We start from the raw sequence: 21,349 nt of genomic DNA on the forward strand, positions 1-21,349 counted from the left end.
CGAGGGCCAATGAGGTACTTGATTTTCTGCCATTGACCCTCTTATTTACAAGAATAATACACAACCACATTCAATTTCACACAAAAATATACACAATAAATAAATAATGCACATAATATTTACAGATTAAATGTGGAAACCAAACTTAAAAATTTAAAAACTGGATCAGGTTAGACCCTGATCAGGTTAGCAAGTAGACCCAACAATCTACTCTCAATCCCAAAGACTTTTTTTATAATGGATGCCTACTTGCTCCTTATAAGGGGCCAAGGCCTGGCAGTCCTCGACTTTGTGCGACACACTGAGCAACCTTTCTCTAGAACCAGGAAATGGCTCAAATGGGTGAGCACAATTCCTTCCTTTTGATTCTGACACTTGGGGGGGAATCATTCAGTTGTACTCATTTTCATACACGCTGGCCCACTGATGTTACCGATGTTCTTTTATTGCATATTTATTACTTGTATAGTGTCAGTGTGTCCGATCACATTGGTCCTGTCTAGAGGATGAAATGTCCCAGCATGTTCATCGCCCTCCAGCCCAATGTCTCTGGGCACCCAAAAGACTATCACCCATTTTCCAAGGTGCTTCAGTTCAGCATATCTCTTTAGCAAGAACACAACAAGAGGGACACTGAGAATTTGACACGGATAGCCAAAGACCATACTCCCCACCCCGAGTGCCAACTGAGAAATTATTGCAAGTCTTTCTGCTGAAGAATTGCCATTAAAGCAGAAAAAATACAAAGAATCATTCTATTTCAATTACTGTCATTTTTGGTAGTCTGTTAATAGTTAGATTTGTATTAACTTGAGACAGTCAACAACAACAAATAAAAATAAATAAATACATAAAATAATCTTACCTCATAAGAGATGTGTTCGATTGGCTGAAACAATTATAATACATATAAGTACAAATGTGTTGGTAGAAATCACAATTTTTAAAAACAATGCTTGGTTTTTAAAGCATTATTTTTAAAAGCAATAAAACAAAATAGAACCAAAATAACACTGATTTATTTATTTAAATAAAAATATATAAGTGAATGTATAAATATGACAAGTAATTAATTGACTGACATTACTATTATTATAATTATCTGTTTGTGTGCAATTCTTAACTTACTTTACATCAAATGCAGCGATACGAGTTCTGAAAATGATTTAATTTAAAAAGCTTGTGTTCTACTACTCTGTCAAAGTGAAAAGCTAGATCTACCACACTACTCCACAATTTAAAATATATATATAAATATATAAAAACGTACGGTGGGCAGTTTTCATATTTCCTGCAAATGTCCGATGCAGTTCTGTAAAAATAAACAGACAAAAAATAATTTTTATGCTTTCTTTCATTGTGTAACATAATAAGTATAATAATAAATGATAGTATTATTAATAATAACCTTGGAAAATCACTGGAATGATGTCTAAGAACTGTATTCAATACGCTGCGTACAAGACAACGACAAAATAATTATTTGTAATGTTGATTCATGACAATGGGATATTAATTTGAAAGTATGAAGTTGAAGATTTAACTCAGTGAAATAACAAACATTCTAAATAAATAGTTTCAACAAAAATAAATCCAGTAATTAGTTAACTACTTCAATGTTTTACTTTTAACTTTCTACTATCAACTTGTAATTCTGCTATACTAATAATTAAAAGCTATGACAAATGATTTATTTATAATGTGTATTACGTAGTTTGTTTACAGTGACTTATTTTTTATATTTACTTATTTAAACTGGTATCTTTGTTACAATTTTTGTCTACATGCAATTTTTATATAATTAACTAACTAATTAACTTTTTAATAATTAGTAAGAACAATACATTTCTAAATTAAGTAAAATCATTGCTAAATTGATGTTAACACCGATCTGTATACTTATCATATTACGTAGATAATATTTTAAATATCTACCATCTAATTACAAAACATACAATTTTCCAAAGATCATTCTAAAAAACTACAATTTTTTATTACTGAATAATTATTGATTACCTTTCACAATTTCTGTCTAAGTATCCACTTTTCATTCCACCATAGTTATCCCTATTTTATAAAATATTATGCATATTAAATATAAAAATTATTTTTGCAATTTATAATAACATTACTTGTTTTGTGCTGAACAAGATCCATTAAACTGACAACAGCTGCAAAGTCCTGAATTGTACTGACCCAAACTAAATAATTCATTTTATTTATTAATATAGTTTATTATTTATTAATACAAATTTAATGTATGATGAAATTATTAATACAGTTTAAATGTTCAAATGAAATCATCATATATTTATAGAATTATATATTCTATTAACAAAAAATCTTCCTTTCTTTTCATTGTTTAATTAAGGGCTACCGCACACTACAGAGAACAGAGTAAACAAAATGCAGATAATTTAGGCTGATTGGGTTGCAACTGCACACACTAGGTCAACAACTTTTATGGGTGCTGGTGGACTATCCAATATAATTGGCCGATTCCTACCAGTGATGTCAAAGCTGAAATCTGTCTAAAATTTTGCAACAGTCTACAAAATTTTACTGAATGTATGAAATTACTAGAGGGGCTGAAAACTTTTGGTTCAAAAAGATTAATTAAGGGTATAAATTACTGATACTTTTGTGCCAAAGGCCTCCCCTGAGCCAATTTTGGGCAACTTTTCAGCTGGAAGAAAATCGGACAGGTAGCTGACTATATTCATTTAAGTATGCACACTCACATAAGATTTAAAACTGTATAAGCAACAAAATAACCAATAATTCGTATAAAAATCTGTAGTGTGTGGTGGATCTGAGATTATATATATAAATATTTAAAAAATTAAAATATTGAACTCTGTGGTTGCTGCAATTAAATATTAATAAATTTGTTTAATCAGCCATTAATCGTTCGTATTCTTTAGAATAAATGGTTGCACTTCTTTCAGATTTTTATTTACCCCAAAAAGCCATGTATGTGTCATCACATCAAAAGTACATTCTCTCAAGATTGTATTGCTATTTATTACTCTTGCTCCTCTTCATTAATTTTTTATGGCTTATTATGTTAATTATTTATTTGTATATTGCATATTTACACTAATTTATGGTGAATTTGATCATTACATTTTGGTCTGCCATCCTCGCTGGTTTGGTCTATTAAACACACGTTCACGTTATTTGCAAAAAAACTATTTTCAAACTCATTAAATTTACTAGTTTCGTGGTCCACTTGACCAATTAACATCTTTCAATTAATTAAGGTTTTTATTTGAGATAAAATTATTATATAATATATATGATAAATTAAATATTTTCAAACATTTATTTTCGAAAAATGAAATCTCCAACTAATTCAATCAAGAACCAATTTATTTATTTATCATTTTAAATGATAATAAATTAATTTCTTATAGTACCAGAAAAAAAAATTTCGCCGTAATTTCCTCTAATAACATCAACTAACAAGACACTGGATGTAATTCGTTAAAGCACAATTCAGCCTGGTGCAAATTTCAGTCCACTTGTCCCCACTGCAGAATGATCTCCAATTTTTCTTGTAACATATGTCATTTTTATGATTTGCCTAATAAGTCAAAGAAGGTAAAAACTAAACTTTATCGTAGTAGTTTTTAAGATGAGTGTTAATTATGTACTAAAAAATTTCAATCTTATTTTGGGATTATTCAAAAGCTTCAAAGGTCAACAAATTAATTTTTAATTTATATTTTGTTTATCATTTATTTCTTTTGTATTCGTGGACTAAAATTTGCATCAGGCTAAATCATGTTTTAAAGGGTTGCATCGAAAGCATCCTGTTAGTTGATGTTCTTTGAGGAAATTGTTGTGATATTTTGAATCATGTAAAACAATCAATTTACGATTAACATGATAAATAAATGAATTGGTTCTTGGTTAAGAAGATTTTGATTTTCCAAAAATCAATATTCAGGAATAGTTTTCTGTGAATAACTTGTGAATGGTCGCACCAAATCAAAACTTGTTTGCACATTTCAAATCAGCATCAAAAACCCTTAAAAAATGTATTTTGATTATATTACCATTTGAAATATTTAAAATCCAATTCTTATCTCGCTGTCCTGAAGAGTTAGATCAAAATTTTTTGGCTTATGAGAAACTAGACAAAAAGTCAAAAGTTTATGTCTCTGGTTTTTACTGAAAAGCCTCAGTAAATATATATATATATATTTAAGAGGAACAAAAAAAGTTAAACTTACCTTATTAACATACCTAACCCAGCGAGTATAGGAAGACTAAAATGGTCAGTAATGATTAAATTACAGTATAATTTTATCATTTGAAATTACATTTTGTTTAACGTATGTACACACCAAATAAATTATTATTGTAATATAGTCTAATAATGATTATCTCTATTAATTAAATTTACTGAAAGAAATATTTTGAATGAATAGTTAAGAAGATATGTTTGTATATGTATGGTGTCATACACACATTCACAAAATATATTATATATTAACTTTTCTAATGGAAAATAACCAACTTTTATAAAGCACACGTTTATGCCTTTATAAGAAATAATACTCAAAAGTCCCAGTTCGAAGTTTGATTTTTAATCGTTAAAACTGTGAAAAATAGGATGTTTTTAAAGTGTGGGCTTTATACAGAAACGAGTACAATATAGAGAATGAAAACATTAATATACACTACCTATACATTTTGTCTTTTGACGTTGAAGGCTGACTTACAAGCATAGTTTCTTTAAAAATAAAACATAGTATTATGCTATAATTAAATAATTAAAGTAAAGTAAGTAAAAACAAAGTATTTCCTGTCATACAGGATTAACTTAATGTCTAACCAACGACAAGGCAGATAAACCACTTTACAATATTTTTCCAAATTAATCTCAATGAAAATTCCAAGGGATGTGTTGAAATTTGAACTAAGAATCACTAGTGTGACAAATACAAGCCAGATATCCTAACCACTCAACCGCCATGGTCTCATTCAAATGTAATTAGAAATTTAAAAAGAACCATCTAATTAAAAACTTCCACATGTTAAACAAACATATAAACATAGCTATGCCATTTTTTTTTAAACCCCTTAATATTTTAACTATACCAGCTAACTTACTTGTCATATTTGTCATCACAATATTGTGAAGGGCCCATCATAAAGTCACTAAAATAAACAATGATTTTATTAAACAGTTGTCTAACTGTTAACTGTATTATATTCAAGTTATTTGGGTAACTTACTTTCCACAATTATAATCTTGCATATTCCTGTTACTGTCTTCATAGCCACTATAATAACCTTTGTTTTTATTCTGATCTTCGCAATACTCCTCGTCTTCATAGTTGTATCTAAAATGAAGAGCAAGCAAGACAAATGATACTGGCATGAAAGTAAATTACAATAACATTACACAAATTTGGAAGAAATTTTTTTTACAGTGACTAAACACCTTTTCTCTTCAACAAACATGAAGGAGTTTTAAATAGAATGGTTAAAATTAGACAAAATTAGACATTTCACCCAGACTCTTAATTTGAGACTGAAGTAAAAGTAATTCCAAGCTTAATGTCAAACCCGTTAAGTGTCATGGATGAGGGATCAGGCTACTTTTTTCCAATTATTTTCAAATAAAATTTCAGGAGCTTTGCTAGGTTTCAACATCGACAAGAGCCAGATGTCCTAACAATTCAGTCATTTTTGATACCAAAATTATGTCCTGAGTTTAACAACCAATATTGTTCATCAAGGAATTATTAATTAATATATCAGCCTCAGGGAAGATTCTATTCCAAAGCAATTCTGCATTTAAAACTTTATTTGAGTCTTATTGAAAAAGGAAGCGCGACGAGCGGGATTCAAACCCATGACATTACATTTTCTTCATAAGGTTCCTTCCTTCAAAAGCTTTTCATTTGTTAAAGACTAAATTGATCAAACTTTTATTTTTATTATTTTTTTGTTTTCTATTTTTCCTGGAAATTATTTTGTCTTCTTTTTTTCATTGAAAGCTTCTCTTTTGTAGAGGAACCAAAAATTCTTGCCCCTCTGCTTTAACATTGTTGACTCTGATTGGTGGAAAATAGAATTGCCACCCTATTTATTTACTCTTAATCTTGGCTCTCAAGTCTCAACTTATTTTGTGCTACACCATTTCATAAGACACTCAAAATCGATTTTGGATGCTTGACTTTTATAAATACGTTAGGCAAAAATCCTTTGCTATGGTGAATGAATTAATCATGAAATGTCTTTATGAATGGGCATCGTTCATTAATGGACAAAAACACTTCTTTCTTGTGTGTCTGTTATAGAGGGCTTTTTGTTGTATGTGAAATTAGGCATAACAAAAATTTTAAAAAAATTAAAAACTAACATTTCACCAATACTATAAGGTGAATGATTGTAACAAATTTTTGTTTTACCTGAATGCTTTTGGGATTTTTCCTTTTCCACCACATAATTTCTCTTTGTCTGTTAAACCAGCGGTTGTGTCCAAACAGGCTGGCAAACACACATCATTATCGTCAATCCCTGTGGGAGGCGAACGAGGAGGTGGTTTCTTAAATGGGGTGTTCAACTGTCTCTTGACAGTAGATCGTTTCATTCCCTTTGGCACGTCGCAACATTTTTTCAGACATCCCTCAACACATTGATCGTTTGTACTTTTAACTGTAATTGTCCCATCTCTGATCCCATTTCTAAATAAAAAATTTAATTCGAATTAGTAACTCGATAGATTTAGAGAAACGAGTAACAATAATGCTGAAAATAAACGCTATCAAACATTATCATAATAAACATTAGAACCAAGGCATGCTCTATTTGAATTGTTTTAGGGGAAAATTTTGAATTTTGAAAAAAACTGATATACAAATCAAAATAAAAAAGTAATTAAACTAATCAAAGTAATCAAAACAATATTTAAAACTTCTATTTATTTCCCTTATAATAATTTTAGACTAATCTTTATTTTAATTGTAGGTATAAATCACAAATGGAATTTAATTAAAACAATAAAAATTATTTATAATATAGTAGAAAGTTTTGAAATTGAGTGACCTTTTCTAAACCAAATCTGCAAGTTGCAAGATTTCCTACCTTAAGAAAAAAATGAAAAAGCAAATTTAAGACAAATTATATTTAGCTTAGATTTAAAACAAAGAAAGAAAAAGTTTTTAAGACACGATACATATTGCAAAAATATTTTGTGTCTTCAAAACTTCCACAAATAAGTTAATATAGGAAAGTTTTCACTGACATGTTGAAGCACACATTAAATTGCATATTTACATTAGCATGTAACATTCCTCCAATGTCAAATCAGAGCTTGTAATGGTTTTTTCACGTCTAAAATAAAATAAAAATAAAAATGGTAACATGGATTCTTTTTGGGTTTGATTTCACGTAAAAAAAATAAAAATAAAACAAGATTTATATTAAAATATAGTTCATCAAAAACATTTTTAGAAAGTTACCTTTTTCTTGATGTGTTCCTGGGGTTTTTTCCACCCATGCCCCATTCTGAACAGCAAGGATTTGCATCACTTGGGCTATAATATGATGATGCAAATGCATTACATGGATCCTTGCCAGGAGATCGAAGTTTCGATGTGCATTCTTTCTTTTTACTAGAACTTTTCAAATTATGTTTTAGCAAACTGATATCGATTTACAAAGCTAAGATTTTGTATAAAGAAATGGGAAATTGGTTTCATATCTACACTCTCATGACAATGAACACAATACTTACGGATTAAAGCAAAATTTTGATTTGTTAAGTATTGATTTTTTTTTAGCTGGCCTTTTTCCCTGTCTTAGTTTTCTAGTTTTTTCTTCCCAATTTTCATTATAAGTGCTGCTAAGGGAAAAAAATATTACTCAAATAATCAGGGAACTATAGAAATTGTGTTTGAGCGAATACTCAAAAGTAAATTTAAAAAAAATTATATTTATTAAGACAAAATTCTTTGTTAATCTAATTATTTTTGATAATCAAAAAAATTAAAACGAACTGTCACTCTTTAAATTGTTTGCTTATCATAAATATTTTAAGGTAGAATAAAACAAAAAATGAACAACATACTCCACAGAGGACTTCCCGGCTCTTATTATTTCACTAACTGAGTCTTTTTCTCCCAAGTTTGCTTCATTGTCACAATTTACCAAATACCAACGTCCCACACTAAATAAAATATGGTTATGTGAAAATCAGATAGTTAAAGTTTTTAATCCTAATGTTTCAGTGTAAATTTTAATACATTCTACAATAAACATTAACATAAATATTTTTAAAACAATTATAATTTTTTATGAGGGTTTTCAACTACAAGGTTATATGAATCCTCAGGGTGCAGGTGTTTTTGTAAAAAGCCCATTTGTAAGTTTGTCGGGTTCGAACCCAGCTGGCCTTCATTTGAACAAAGGACTTTTACCTTACAGCGGCTCTGTGTCAATGCCTTAACCATTGTGGCCACCTACACCCCACAAATAATTAAAATAAAAAAATTAAATAGTTTAATCCTGTTTTTTCAAATGTTACTGATTTTAAAGATTTTAAATAACAGCACTAATTTTCTAGATAAGAGGTGATATTTACTCAAGATCCTTGCAATTTCTCGTCCTCAAATTTACATTATGTAGAGATGGGTACCTACAAAGTCACATTAAGTATACATTCTATTCTGACTTAAAACAATGTGGGTTAATTACAAGGACTCAAGACTTGATGATGAACTAGGTAAAATTGTTCCACTGCTATTGTCACACTGCAACGATGGATGGAGAGTAGCCGGTGGAAGTTGTTTACTAAAACAAAACAAAATGACAAACAGTAAAATTATAATCAAAGCTAATTTAAAGAAATCATTAAGGCATAAATTTATTTGAGAAAATGTTTATTGAGTTATAAATAAAATAAAATGGCCATTAATGTAAGCATTTAAGATCACCTAATTTTCTTTTCTTTCATCACGTCGCCATCTAAAGCCTTGCAGACTTTATACATACTGTTAACAAACCCACTGCTAACATTGTGTAAACTTGAAAAAAAAAAAAAAAGAAGAAATATTTATATACAAAGCAAGATTCAATATCTAGAAAACTTAACACTACTACTGGTTATGTACTTTACCTGGGCACTGCACTAGGTACGTCTACAGACGAAACACTAGAAGACAAAACAAAACAAATGAATTAGTATTAGTCTTCAGTATTCCGACTAAGCATTATATATTCTTACTTCAATAAAGTAAAACTCTCGTTACTTCGCGCTCTATTCATGTACCTTCTAACAGGAGGCGGTGAATGTTGTCTTTTTGATTCCTCTGTTTTTCTAAAAGTTAAAAAAAATTAAGCTTAGCTTGTTTACATTGTATATATAATAGATGTATTAAATAATACTAATAAATGTTTATTCAACTTGTTAACACAAATCAAATTTTGGTTGCCAATAAACATTAACATAAATAACTGACCGAACATTCATGACCTTGACAGCAGATAAACTTTGCTTTATTGCTTCTCTTTTTCCTCTGAAAAGTAAAAAAATAAAATAAATAAAATCAAAATTTTCATCAGATAAAATAATTTGTGTGCTGTACTTACAGTAATTTTTTTATTTTATACACAGGGGAGCAAGTTGTTCTTTTTTCTTTAACCCTATAATCAATACAAATGTCAAAAAAGTTAACAATCTTTAAAAATAACAGATTGTCATTATTTTCTTAAAAATTTAAAAGACAATTTTTCAAATCAACATTTGTATATATACAATTTCTCACAATTTTGATAATAAAAATGAAAACAAGTATAATAGGTTACACCCATTATTTTCTTTTTAATTGGATACATCATTGCTGAAATATCTGATGGGATAAATCATGAACTTACATCATCATTATTAATAATGAGACTCAATACACTTCAATCTTACGATAGCAAGTGTGAAAACCAAAAGTTTTGATGGACAAAGGTAAAATAGTTGTATCATACCAGGAGGCTTTTCGGTTGCTAAACATCAGGTATCATTAACGATCAACCAGTTAAGCATATTTGCACGAATTATTATTTATTCAAACAATTTAGAAAAATTCCCAAGGCAGCACAGGGATTCAAACTTACTACCAAACCCAGTGCTCCCTTCCTAATCCGAACTTCGATACTCCAAACATTCCAGTAATAGAAAGTGGAAAAAAAATTCAAGAAGTGAGCATTTTAAAGGAAACAAATGAAATATTGAGAAACAGGGGAGAAAGAGAGAGAGTGTGAGTGTGAGAGAGAGAGAAATTATACAATATATTAAAAATTTCTCAATCAGCTCTCAGGAATGCATCATAATAACATCCAACAATTTGATAAATTAACATTTCCATGCCAAAAAAGTTATTTATCATCCAATGCCAGACTATTATCAATAAATTATGCGAGTTTATAAAAAATATGTCAGTGTTTTTATAAACTACAGATGTACTTACAGCAAGCATTTTGAGCTATTTACAGGTAAATATTGTTCATTTTCCCTATAATTAAAATCATTAATTACAAAACAAAAAAATTTTACTAGAAATAAACATTTACTTTAAATGAATTTTCTTATTGATCGGTGAGCGTTGTTTTTTCCCTTCTTCTTTTTTCCTAAAATGAAAGACGAAAATAACATTAAAAATTAGAGCTCATTAAAAGTTAGTTGAATAATCATACTTACGGAAAATGTTGCATGACACTAGAAACACCCATTTCTTGTTCCTTCCTACCACTAAAAATACAAATTCAATCATTTACTTATTATTATTAAACTAAAGTGTAATGATAACATTTTTTGATTAGCAGACAATGTAAGTTACCTGTATGTTAAAAATGACAGAAAATAAAATGAATTTAATTGTCTTAAAACTATTTTTCTAAATTTATCATAAACATTGTTTTGTGTATAAAACATACTCACCATGTTCGTTCTTCCCCATTAAATAGTTTATAAACCATTTTTTCCGTTTCATTACTGAATAAAAAATAAAACAAATTAAAATAAATAACTGTTATCATATAATATACATATTTTGATTATTGATTCTTACAGCAATGGTTTATCAGAGTTAATTAAAGTGGCTGATTGGGACATCCTTATGTTGTCTAATTTGGAATCAACAATCTGTAGACTGTTTCACAACACAAAAACGTTTGTAAATTGTATCATTTTCTACGATGTTTTTAAAAAGGAAAAATATGCTGCAAAGGTGCACTACTATATTACCTGTTTGTATTATCAATAGTATTTTGAGTTACAGTTAATTTGTTAAAAGAATCTGAATCCATAGACGATCTAATACTGAAACAAATTCCTGTTAGATCAAATAATTGATTAACAACGCTTTTTAGAAATAAATTAAACAAACTATTATTCCAGAAAAAAATGAGGTATTTAAAACTTTGACACAATTTTTAATCAACTGATGCTAATAGTTTTATTATGGATAGAAAAGGCCTCATGTTTTACCGGTTTTAAAATTAAATAGTAGTGTCCCATAATGAACAATTTTAAATTTTGTACTTAAAAATATGATAAAAAGTTAAACATTTAACTTACACTGAATGATAGACGATAATCAACTTCATAGGTGAATTTGATCCCTCAAGTCTATATTGAAAAAAAGAAAAGAAAAAAGTGTTTATAAGCACTACAAAAAAATTCCTTTTTCTCCTAAACTTTGGTTTAATGAATGCGAAACCAAAAAATTCAAATATAAATAAACTTTATCACCTGGAGATTGTAAATACAGGGAAACTTCCATGTAACGGACACTCTTGGGAATGAAATATAGTCGTATCTCCTTTTAGGAAGAGAGAATTTTTTTTTTATTATAGAATGGGTCATAATTCGCCAAGCTTTTGCATAAGGGCAAGTTAAATGTTCCTTTGAAACTTTCTCTCTGATAATGCTCATTTTTTAACTGCATAGTCTAGCCAGAAATGCTCTAAAAAATAAGGCTGTTTCATGGCAATTAAAAATGTTTTTGGGTTCAAATTGTTGCATTTAAGCTTTTTCATCCTAAAAAAATGAGTAGGGATATTTCTAATTTATTCTTATTCTATTAATTTTAATTAAATTAACCATTATATTCTTGTTATTTGGATAGGACAAAATAGATAATGCAAACCAAAAAGAAGCAAATGTTAATCCTAATTTTTAATAATGGATTTACTTAAGAATAGTAAACATGAAGATTACTCGTTTTGTAAGCAAACATCTTTCATGCCTTTTCTCCATTTTAATCCATTTTTATCCTATTTAACCATGCAAAAAACATCTTAAACCAGAAGTTGGCAATATTATTGTGAGAATGAGTCATTGAGGTCACCCACAAATGGATATTGCAGGGACAGTTGGCATTTCTCAGAGTGTGGTCTTCCGGGCTTTGCCCAATTCCTAGAGACTGGAAGTGCCAATAGAAGGCCTGGTAGTAGATCTCAGCGCATTACGACGCTAAGTGAGGACAGAAATATTGTCATTGCTGCAAGATGGAACCCTTTCAGATCCTAAATAAAGTACAAGATGTTTTGGCAAGGCCTTTACAAACTATTTGTAATTATTTGTGGGAAGTTGGCCTCATATTGTATGCCCCTTTGAGACAACTGCAGCAACAGCTAGCCACCAGCGACTCAGGAGAATATGGTGCAGCAAGCGCCTAGAAAAGAACACCAATTGGAATGCTGTTTTGTTTACTATGAGTCACTTTTTTGTCGGTTTAGTGATAGCAAGCACCGAAGAGTCTACCGAGAACAGGAGATGCCTACAATGCCCCAGTTCATGCTCCCTTCAGTGCAGTTTGGAGAAGATGGTGTAATGGTCTGGGCTGAGATTTACACTGAGAACGAACTGGGCTCCATATTATTGAAGGCAACCTCACTGCAATCCGTTATGTCCAAGAAATTCTCAAGGAATACATCCCTCAAACCAGGGATCTCATTGGCAGACAATGCTAGATCTCATAGAGGCAGAGTTGTTCATCAATCAAACCTGGGCATTTCCCATCTGCACCTTCCAGCATTGTCTCCAGACCTCAATCCCATTGAGCACTTGAGCACATGTGGGATGCATTGCAGAGAAGTCTTTTTGATTACCATCTGCAGCCAGTTGACCTGCAACAACTGCGTGTAGCGTTGCAACGTCTATGGTGTGAAGTTCCTTATGAAATTAGTGCCAATGCCTAAAGATCACAGAGGTTTTTCGCTAACAGAGGATATTTTACACAGTATTAATTGTTTAAAAAAATTATTGTGTCCAATAAACAAAATTATGGAATTAAAACCATTTCTTGCTATTTTTCAAAATCCCCTAATTAAATTTTTCTTCAGTAAAAAAAACAATAATTTCTAATAAATTTTAATGCAATTTATAATAAAAATAATATAAAAATGCTAGGGAAAGTAAATACAACAAAATTGGCAATATCCTATACATTTTTGAGCAGTTTATTTTGTATAACTACTGTCCTTTGTTCCACTTAAAAGAAATCTAGCCCTAAATTCCCCTTTTTTTAATTTTTTACAATTCCACTTGTCTCCAAAATTTCACAGCCAACTCGCACACTAAGTTTTTCCTTTCGCTCACTTTATTTTTTTTTTTAATGACAAATGCACTGAAAAAATACTTAACCATGTTTGCAAAATAGCTTAATCAAAACCTAGGATTATTCGTAAAATATTGGAAGGCAAAAACCACATAGGGGAAACGGCAATTCAATAAAAAAAATTGTTTTCTTTAGGCTCGCTTTTGGAAAAGTTTTGCTGTCCACTTCTGTTATTTGTCTGCGTTATGGAAGATTTAATGTGAAGAAATTAATGAGCAGGTGCTGGGGAATCTGAATTTGCCTGTTCAAGGAAGGTGTCCTTTAAGAAAGTTTCACTGTATTACATTTTACTACAAAGGAAAAACTTGCCTTGCACAATAGACAGAAAGTAATTTTTTCTTGGGCTCTTTTGAGTTTTCTTTTCCACTTAAATTACTGAAAGAAGTACCAGATTAATGTAATAATTCTGAAAATAAATTGTACCAACACTTAAATTATTGTAAGTTTAAAAGAACAAACGCCTAATCTGTAATATTTCCAGTTTTCAATAATTAACATTAACTTACAGAAACCTAAGCATTGGTTAATATATATAAAATTTCTTACTGATCATAATACAGAGTTACAATTTTTTTCCCACTTAACCAAGGTTTACTTTGATTATTGCTGAAATAAATGGAAAGATTGTAAGCAATAAATAAAACAAATATTTATTATGGACCTACTTTTCCATTATGACTACAATATTTTCTTTAGCGCTTGGACCCCTGTAATAAAAAAATTAAACAACATAATTAAAATGTACTGTACTACCCAATTATTTATTGTTCATTTTAATATTACTTTTTTACTTTTTAATTATTATATATATATATATATATATATCTGAATAATATGTATCAATCATAATACATAATATGTATATATATATATTATACTATGATTTATATTTAATTATTCACTACTCAAACAGAATTTGTTAGGTGCTTTTACACCTCAAATGCAGCACAAAAGTTGATATGAACCAGTCTGATTTTCCAATCCTTGCTCAAATATTTCCATCAAATATACTTGAAGCTCTTGAACTATTCATTTTTGGGAAATCAAAAAAAGATGTGAAAAGAGCATTAAATTTCTTTTAACAAGATACCCTTATAGAAAAATTCAATGTAATAGTTTTATTTTGTTGTTCTCTATGTTTATTGTCTCTTTTTTATGTGCTTTGCTTGATGTTTTACATTGGATTGTTCTTTTCTGTGTGCTTTTTTGTTAGGTTAAAGTTGGCTTTTACATTCTGTATTTATTTACTTTTTTTGTTTTGTTTTTTGTCTTTGTTTAGGGTAAATATTTTGTACAATTTTTCTACTTTGGTTGTTCACTATGTTTTTGTTTCTTTTTTATGATTTTTGTTTAAATTTTATTTCGTTTTGTGCATTTTTGTTAAGTGTGTGGTATTTAGTGACCATTAGTTAATGATTATTCGGAGATCGTGAGATACGGTCTGGTGCAGAAAAACATTTTCTTTATCGTGCCAACTTTTCTATCTTTATTGAGATCATCTTCAGGGCTCAAAGCTTTTGTTTTCTGCTTAATTGTGTCATTCTTGTGTGTCGTGTCGAGAGTTTTTTATTAAGTTAAAGTTAGGAAGTAAATTTTGCCCAGGACAAAAAGATGAATTACTAGATAAACTCCAATCCCACTTTTTCACGTCACCACATTTTTCCCATTTTAACTTAAATTTCTGCATTTTGGTTTGGTGTAATTAAAAAAAATGGTATACCGCTAGAAAGCTTATTAAATGAAAGTTGTTATAAAATTTGCCAAACTCTACCTGTTTTTCTAACAAGGCTGCAAATTTAGCTGTTTTACAAATTTTAAATTTAGCAGTTTTTGAAAGATTTAGTGTTTTTTTTTACCAAAAATTAAATTGAAAGTTCTAGGAGAGTGCCTACATACAGGAAATTTAACTTTCAGCATTAGAAATATCGACCACTTTTTCATTCATGAACACTAGGTCAAGGTATGGTCTTGAAGAAGAAAGCAAATTTAGTTGTTACTGCCAAGCTTTCTACTTATTTTAAGGCCATCATCAGGGCAAAACAATCTTAAATATGTCTACAGATTTTTTTTTTAAATTTCCACAACTATAAATGGTTCAAGATGATTAAATATATGACGAAAACCGTAGATCATTGAAAAAAAAAAGTATATCTGAAAGGTTGAGAATCAGACCATGGCTCATATGAACTTTTTTGTTGCAAGTGAGGTGTAGAAGACTTTGCCATATGAGTGGTGAAACACCCTATATTTTATTAAAATGATAGTATGTCTAGTATGTAAAAAAACGTTTAAATTAAATCCAATTTAAAACTTACTTAGAAAATTGGGCGAGTTCAGACGGCAAAGCAAAAACATGTGATCTGTCTTCTCCCACACCCATTCTAAAAAAAATTTAAATGAATGATTAAATAATGAAGCAATGGGTAGATTATACATTTTTAACTTAATTACATAGCACGTGTAAACATTAAGGTTTTACTTACAAAGCGTGTTGAATCACTACCAATTTTTTTTCAGTTTCATTTCTGAAAAGATAATACAAGAATAGAAGTTTATCATAAAACAAATCCATCCATTTGTATACAATTTGACATTATATACCTTCCATCAAAATATAAAGATACAAATTTCGGATCAGGCACTCCAGTTTCTTTGGATTTCCTAAAATTACAGGATGTATTAAACTAATTATTGGTTTAAACGAAAATATACAACAGCCAACCTATTTAAATAAAGAGTGACCAACGGTACACGATTATCCGTATTATTAGGTGCAACCTCAGGTTTTTCATTAACAGCAGGCTGTGGCAGATTTTCAGTTTCATTAATGGACCTATAACCAAAATTATTTTCATTACAATCTTGAAATAATCATTCAAACTTTAATTGACAGAACAAAACTCAAACAAAACATAATATCCATAAATTCAATTCATTGCAAGGAAATAATAGACAAAATTTCCTAATTTATAGAATATTTATAATTATTAAATTGTATTTACCATCTGGATTGTGTTGCAGAAATTTGACTGGAATCACTCATTGGCTCAGGTATTGGCTCATTTAACCCTTCCTCTAACTTAGCTGGTATGCTGCAATTGTTTGAAATATTCATTGTAAATACGATGGACAAAAACTCACTTTTTATGACCCAAGTACAGAATTAATACAACAACTTTATTTCACTAACATATCAGTCGCATCTATGGTTTGTTTTTGAACAGGTTGTTCAGCAATTTTGTTGATCAAATCTGCTCTTGTAGGAGTAGGTGAAATTGGAACTGATAACCATTCTTCTGAGGTTGCTAGTATACTGCAATATCATATTAATTTTTAAGATGATAAAGATTTTTTTTATATAATCCCACTAAAGAAATATTCATATCATTTGTTACTTACAGATTAGGCTCCTCCGTGCTTAGTTTTCGGGCAGGTACTGCTTTACTTTGACCAATACCTTCTCTTGAAGTTGTAGATAGAACGTCTGACAAGTCCTCTGATTTACCGTGTCGTAGACTACAGGTGAATAGAAGCATTACTCTTTACACAATGAAAGTAAAACAATATTAATTTTGAACAATCCAACCTAACACACTTCTTTTGACTTCCTCAAAAAACTGTGGATTTTGGTGCTAAAAAATTTTTTATTTGTGGCTTTTTTTCTCCTTCTGAAGACTAATTGACCTTTACATTCAACTTTTCTTTTTTTTTTTGCTATAGTGCTGGTCACTATACTGAAGAGACAGAACGCCAGACCATGGATAATAATAGGGTTTTTCCCTATTACCACTTTATAAAAGTTGACAGCTTCCACATGAGTGACATTCATATGAAGTCACCTATCAGCAGCAAAATCTGCTTGGTCTCATAATCTAACCAGTGCTGAGTTGGTTAAGAAATTAGAATCTTATTTCACGTAGATGTTGTGAACGATTCACAAAAAAAAAGTTGGAAACTGATGTTTTAAATTTATTTAACAATTTTTTTTTTTTTGCCTTTGTTATTATCGATTAGCCTTAACTGTGCAATAGGGATTAGCCGGGGCTCCCTACAATTAATATATTCAATAATTATTTCACTAATATTTGTTTATTTTTGCTTTTAATTTTACTTGTAAGTTTCTTCTTTCTTTTGTCTTTCTTTCTTTTTCTTTTCTTCATTATTTTGTTTTCTTTAATTTCTCCCTTATTTATTTTTTTTTATTTTTTACAATTATGCTCTTCAATTTAAATTGACATCTCAGCATCGTGCATATATTTCTGGAGGGCTTTATAAATGTTATTATCCTCCACAGCCAACAATTATTTGTAATTCAATGGTTTTTCTAAATATTGCATTCTGTATAGTTCATAGAAAATTCTGTGAGAATAATACTTGTTGCAGTGCGTTATCATAAGTTCCAAATCCTCAAGGATGTGACATGTCGAGCATAATAAGGATTCCCTAACTCCAACACGATGCAGAAAACCCCGTAAATTCTGTGATTGCATCAGCCTGTTGATTATAGTGCACTTTTTTTTTGTCATGTCTGAGTGGCGGAACCAAGGAATTTTGGAAATATGAGGTTTCACTGTCTGAAAGAAAACTCCTGATTGGAACTCTTCTCAATCTTTCTGCTAATCCCTTCATTTCTAGTGTAAAAAAAGTCCGTGCAACTCCAAAGGAGATAGGTATGTCTAAGTGTGTGCCACTCTTTGCAAGACTATCAACTGTCTCATTATTTTTTATACATCTGAATGTCCTCTAACCTAGCAGAAATAAGACATCACAACTTTCTCTTTTGATAGAGCCTCTAAAATGTTAACAGTTTGTTTTACAATACAGTTGATGCCTGACTTTATTCTGAAGTTTCTAATACGTTCCAGTGTGCTTCGGGAGTCTGACAAAATACACAACTTTTCCAATGTTGAGTTTATTTCTTGAAAGTATTGTAATGCTTTTAGAATAGCCACTAGTTCTGCTTATGGTCATTTTTGAGAGGAGCTTGAATTTTTTTCCAAATATTAGTTGAGAGTCATACATTGCACAGCCTACCATACCACTGACCCATGGTAAATATGTGGTAAGCTGTTCTATATTTAGCATGTTATGCAGTTTAATTTAAACAATGATTTCCAATTACTGTGTTAACGGACTTGTCGTTTGATCCTCTATAATCAACCTGATTTGTTCATCAAAGTATCATTGCAGAAACTACCAGCAAAACTACTAAATCTAGGACATGTTAGGACTAGAATAATTGCACTGCTAACTGGGCACTGCAAACTCCGAAGGCATATGTATAACTTGGAGTGCCAGAAAAAAAGACTGGGCAAATATTGCCAGAAAGAAAAACTCAGCAGAACATGTCTTCCGTTGGGGAGAAGGCTTATGTAAGCTGATATTCCTACTTCTGGGAAAGGAAGAGAAAAAAAAACCTTAAGATTAATGAGGAGCTCTAGGCAACAGTGGAGATGCCCAACTGACCAATACTGGTCAAAGTGTGTAGGTCATAAAGAGGCTGAATCCTACTCTATTCTTAATCTTAGGGATTGCCATGAGTTGGTGAGAATAGATAGAGTAGGGTAATTGTATATGATATAACTATCATTAAATTACAACTAAAGTGACTTACATTCCACGCCCTTCAGTGTTTTTCAGTTCTTTTTCAAATAATTCACCCAAAGCATGAGCTTCCGCTCTTGCTACTGGTACACCTGGAGCTTTTGACGCCTCAATTTTTGCTTGCTTCCTACAAATATTGGGGATATTAGTTACAAATGAGTGTACAAGAAAAATGCAATTATATTTACATTGCAGACTCTTGCTGTTTTTGGTTATATTGGTCAATTGCTTCATTTATCTCAGATGAATATGAACCTGAATATTTTGATTCATCTAAAGATGTCTTTGGACTAATTAAAAAAATGTTATTTATTATTTTAATTCATATTACAATAAAATAATTAATTGAATGTAGTAAGTAAATACGTTATCCCTGTTTCATTACATCATAACAAATACAAAGCACTACAAAATAACTAAGTATATAGTAACTAGTATAATATACAACTATGTAATGAGTAAGAACATTTAAATTAATTATAAATTTATAATAATTGAAGTATTTATATTATATTTGAGTATAATATTTTAAGTAGCCGGTGCAAAATCAATCAGGTTGGGGGGGGCACATAGTGGTTAAGAATATAAGCAGGGGAATGCATTTTAGTATCATAAAATCTGTCTCAAAAACATTAATAATATTTTTTATTATTTTATTTTATATAATTTAGCACAATGTTTGTGATGTTTTTTTTTCTTTCAATTATGTCTTTTTTGTAAAGCCAATTAGATGACTGATATTGAAATCTCTAGACCACTTTTGGCACACGTGTTCTGGTGTGATTAATTTTAGCCAGGTAGTTTATACTTTATGAATTACATTTCTTAAAAAACACTTACAGAGTACCCACAGAGTCACGTGTGCGGGAACTTGAATGCTTTTTACGATATGAATCGTCTTTTGGAGGATCGTCACCAGGACCAATTCTACACAACAGTTAAAATATTAAGTAGCAATGTCAGGTGCAATTTATCATTTCAAAATGAATACATACTGAGCATGATATACAATAAACAACTGGGTTAGAGAATCTTTTGTAGAATCCACTGATTTGCTTGATGATTCAGAAGATTCAGGAATTCTAAAATTAAAATTTTAATTATTTTAGTCAGTAGACAAGTTTTAATAATCATAACACGTTTACTATTAACATAATTATTTTAGGGCAAAAAAACAAACCTAGCATAGAATACAGACAGTAGCTTCTTCTTGGTCTTAGCAACACATAAATCATTTTTCTTTCCATCTTCTTCTTGTTCACTGCAATAATAGAAATTAGTATTCTGATTTGATTGCAATTTAACTATCATCTTACGGGTCGTAGTAAACTGTAACAATTCTAGTTCCATATTCCCAAGGTTCGCTATTAACTGATTCTTTAGTATTCCTTAAAATCAATATACATATATATATTGAAAGCAAATTTTTATTTATAATAAAACAGCAAACAAAATAAATAAATTTGTATTTACATTTTATCATTTTTGGATAAAATTGTTTCAGGAACTGGAGATTTCCTATGTACAAAAATTGTATAAGTGCATACTTCTTTATTTAAATAAATATATTTTTAAATCTTACTCCAATGAACTGTCACGTCCTTTTGATTGCCGAAATGATGTTGAGCACCTACAATATAATTTTTCAAAAAATTAGACTTTCAAATAGTAGAGTATAAAATAATTTAAAAAGTCTTGAGTAATTAAAAAAATTAAAGTCTTTATTTTTAACGTTAGTAAATTAGTTGTAATTTTACCTTTCAGAACTATTAATGTCCAATTCCCCAGGTAAGCTGTATTGTCTTAGCCTATGATGTTCTTCTCTAAAAAAAAATCCAATGAATTGTTAAAAAATATATTTTAAATATAAACAATTGTAAATGAGAAAATTCAAAAAGAAGTAAAAATTTTTTCCACACCAGGGGTTAAGTGCGGTTGAAATGAAGGAACCCAACAGAAAGCAGGGCAGTGATAGTGGAGGGTCCAAGATGAAAAAAGGTGGACAGTACAAAAAGCAGAGGAGAGGACAGTGATGTAAATGGCTGGTCAGCAAGGACTGGCAGGTTACTGTCACGACAGGGCAGATGTTGTAAGTGAGCGGAAAAAAATTAAAA

At 29.9% G+C, this 21,349-nt stretch overlaps 1 protein-coding gene across 49 annotated transcripts in view; it reads right to left on the bottom strand.

The window, feature by feature from the left end:
- Nucleotides 1-21,349, bottom strand: part of LOC106661257 — a 59,783-nt gene that overhangs the window by 16,246 nt on the left and 22,188 nt on the right. For 34 of the 49 annotated variants that reach the window (XR_002910082.1, XR_002910081.1, XR_002910080.1 and 31 more), the window contains 46 exons: nt 20,993-21,058; nt 20,818-20,865; nt 20,709-20,753; nt 20,552-20,623; nt 20,416-20,496; nt 20,231-20,317; nt 20,076-20,162; nt 19,424-19,525; nt 19,246-19,362; nt 17,031-17,147; nt 16,822-16,944; nt 16,634-16,723; nt 16,354-16,464; nt 16,233-16,292; nt 16,115-16,156; nt 15,947-16,012; nt 14,297-14,338; nt 14,178-14,237; nt 13,941-14,006; nt 11,588-11,638; nt 11,255-11,329; nt 11,079-11,159; nt 10,949-11,002; nt 10,709-10,759; nt 10,582-10,638; nt 10,479-10,523; nt 9,610-9,663; nt 9,480-9,536; nt 9,245-9,337; nt 9,137-9,172; nt 8,955-9,044; nt 8,716-8,811; nt 8,603-8,656; nt 8,090-8,188; nt 7,757-7,864; nt 7,482-7,640; nt 7,297-7,353; nt 6,429-6,704; nt 5,247-5,354; nt 5,122-5,169; nt 2,133-2,201; nt 2,017-2,067; nt 1,409-1,453; nt 1,271-1,312; nt 1,129-1,155; nt 866-889 (listed from right to left, as the gene is read on the bottom strand). Coding sequence is in view for 2 of the 49 variants with exons in the window: in XM_024225888.1 (XP_024081656.1) it covers nt 866-889; nt 1,129-1,155; nt 1,271-1,312; nt 1,409-1,453; nt 2,017-2,067; nt 2,133-2,201; nt 5,122-5,169; nt 5,247-5,354; nt 6,429-6,704; nt 7,297-7,353; nt 7,482-7,640; nt 7,757-7,864; nt 8,090-8,188; nt 8,603-8,656; nt 8,716-8,811; nt 8,955-9,044; nt 9,137-9,172; nt 9,245-9,337; nt 9,480-9,536; nt 9,610-9,663; nt 10,479-10,523; nt 10,582-10,638; nt 10,709-10,759; nt 10,949-11,002; nt 11,079-11,159; nt 11,255-11,329; nt 11,588-11,638; nt 13,941-14,006; nt 14,178-14,237; nt 14,297-14,338; nt 15,947-16,012; nt 16,115-16,156; nt 16,233-16,292; nt 16,354-16,464; nt 16,634-16,723; nt 16,822-16,944; nt 17,031-17,147; nt 19,246-19,362; nt 19,424-19,525; nt 20,076-20,162; nt 20,231-20,317; nt 20,416-20,496; nt 20,552-20,623; nt 20,709-20,753; nt 20,818-20,865; nt 20,993-21,058 (3,489 nt within the window). In the remaining 47 variants the exon portion in view is untranslated. The remainder of the gene's footprint in view (nt 1-865; nt 890-1,128; nt 1,156-1,270; nt 1,313-1,408; nt 1,454-2,016; nt 2,068-2,132; nt 2,202-5,121; nt 5,170-5,246; nt 5,355-6,428; nt 6,705-7,296; nt 7,354-7,481; nt 7,641-7,756; nt 7,865-8,089; nt 8,189-8,602; nt 8,657-8,715; nt 8,812-8,954; nt 9,045-9,136; nt 9,173-9,244; nt 9,338-9,479; nt 9,537-9,609; nt 9,664-10,478; nt 10,524-10,581; nt 10,639-10,708; nt 10,760-10,948; nt 11,003-11,078; nt 11,160-11,254; nt 11,330-11,587; nt 11,639-13,940; nt 14,007-14,177; nt 14,238-14,296; nt 14,339-15,946; nt 16,013-16,114; nt 16,157-16,232; nt 16,293-16,353; nt 16,465-16,633; nt 16,724-16,821; nt 16,945-17,030; nt 17,148-19,245; nt 19,363-19,423; nt 19,526-20,075; nt 20,163-20,230; nt 20,318-20,415; nt 20,497-20,551; nt 20,624-20,708; nt 20,754-20,817; nt 20,866-20,992; nt 21,059-21,349) is intronic. The other 15 variants (XR_002910078.1, XR_002910076.1, XR_002910072.1 and 12 more) reach the window with 12 other exon arrangements.

This window comes from Cimex lectularius, unplaced genomic scaffold, assembly GCF_000648675.2.
Source record: "Cimex lectularius strain Harlan isolate CLEC.00 unplaced genomic scaffold, Clec_2.1 scaffold23, whole genome shotgun sequence".
Lineage (NCBI taxonomy): Eukaryota > Metazoa > Arthropoda > Insecta > Hemiptera > Cimicidae > Cimex > Cimex lectularius.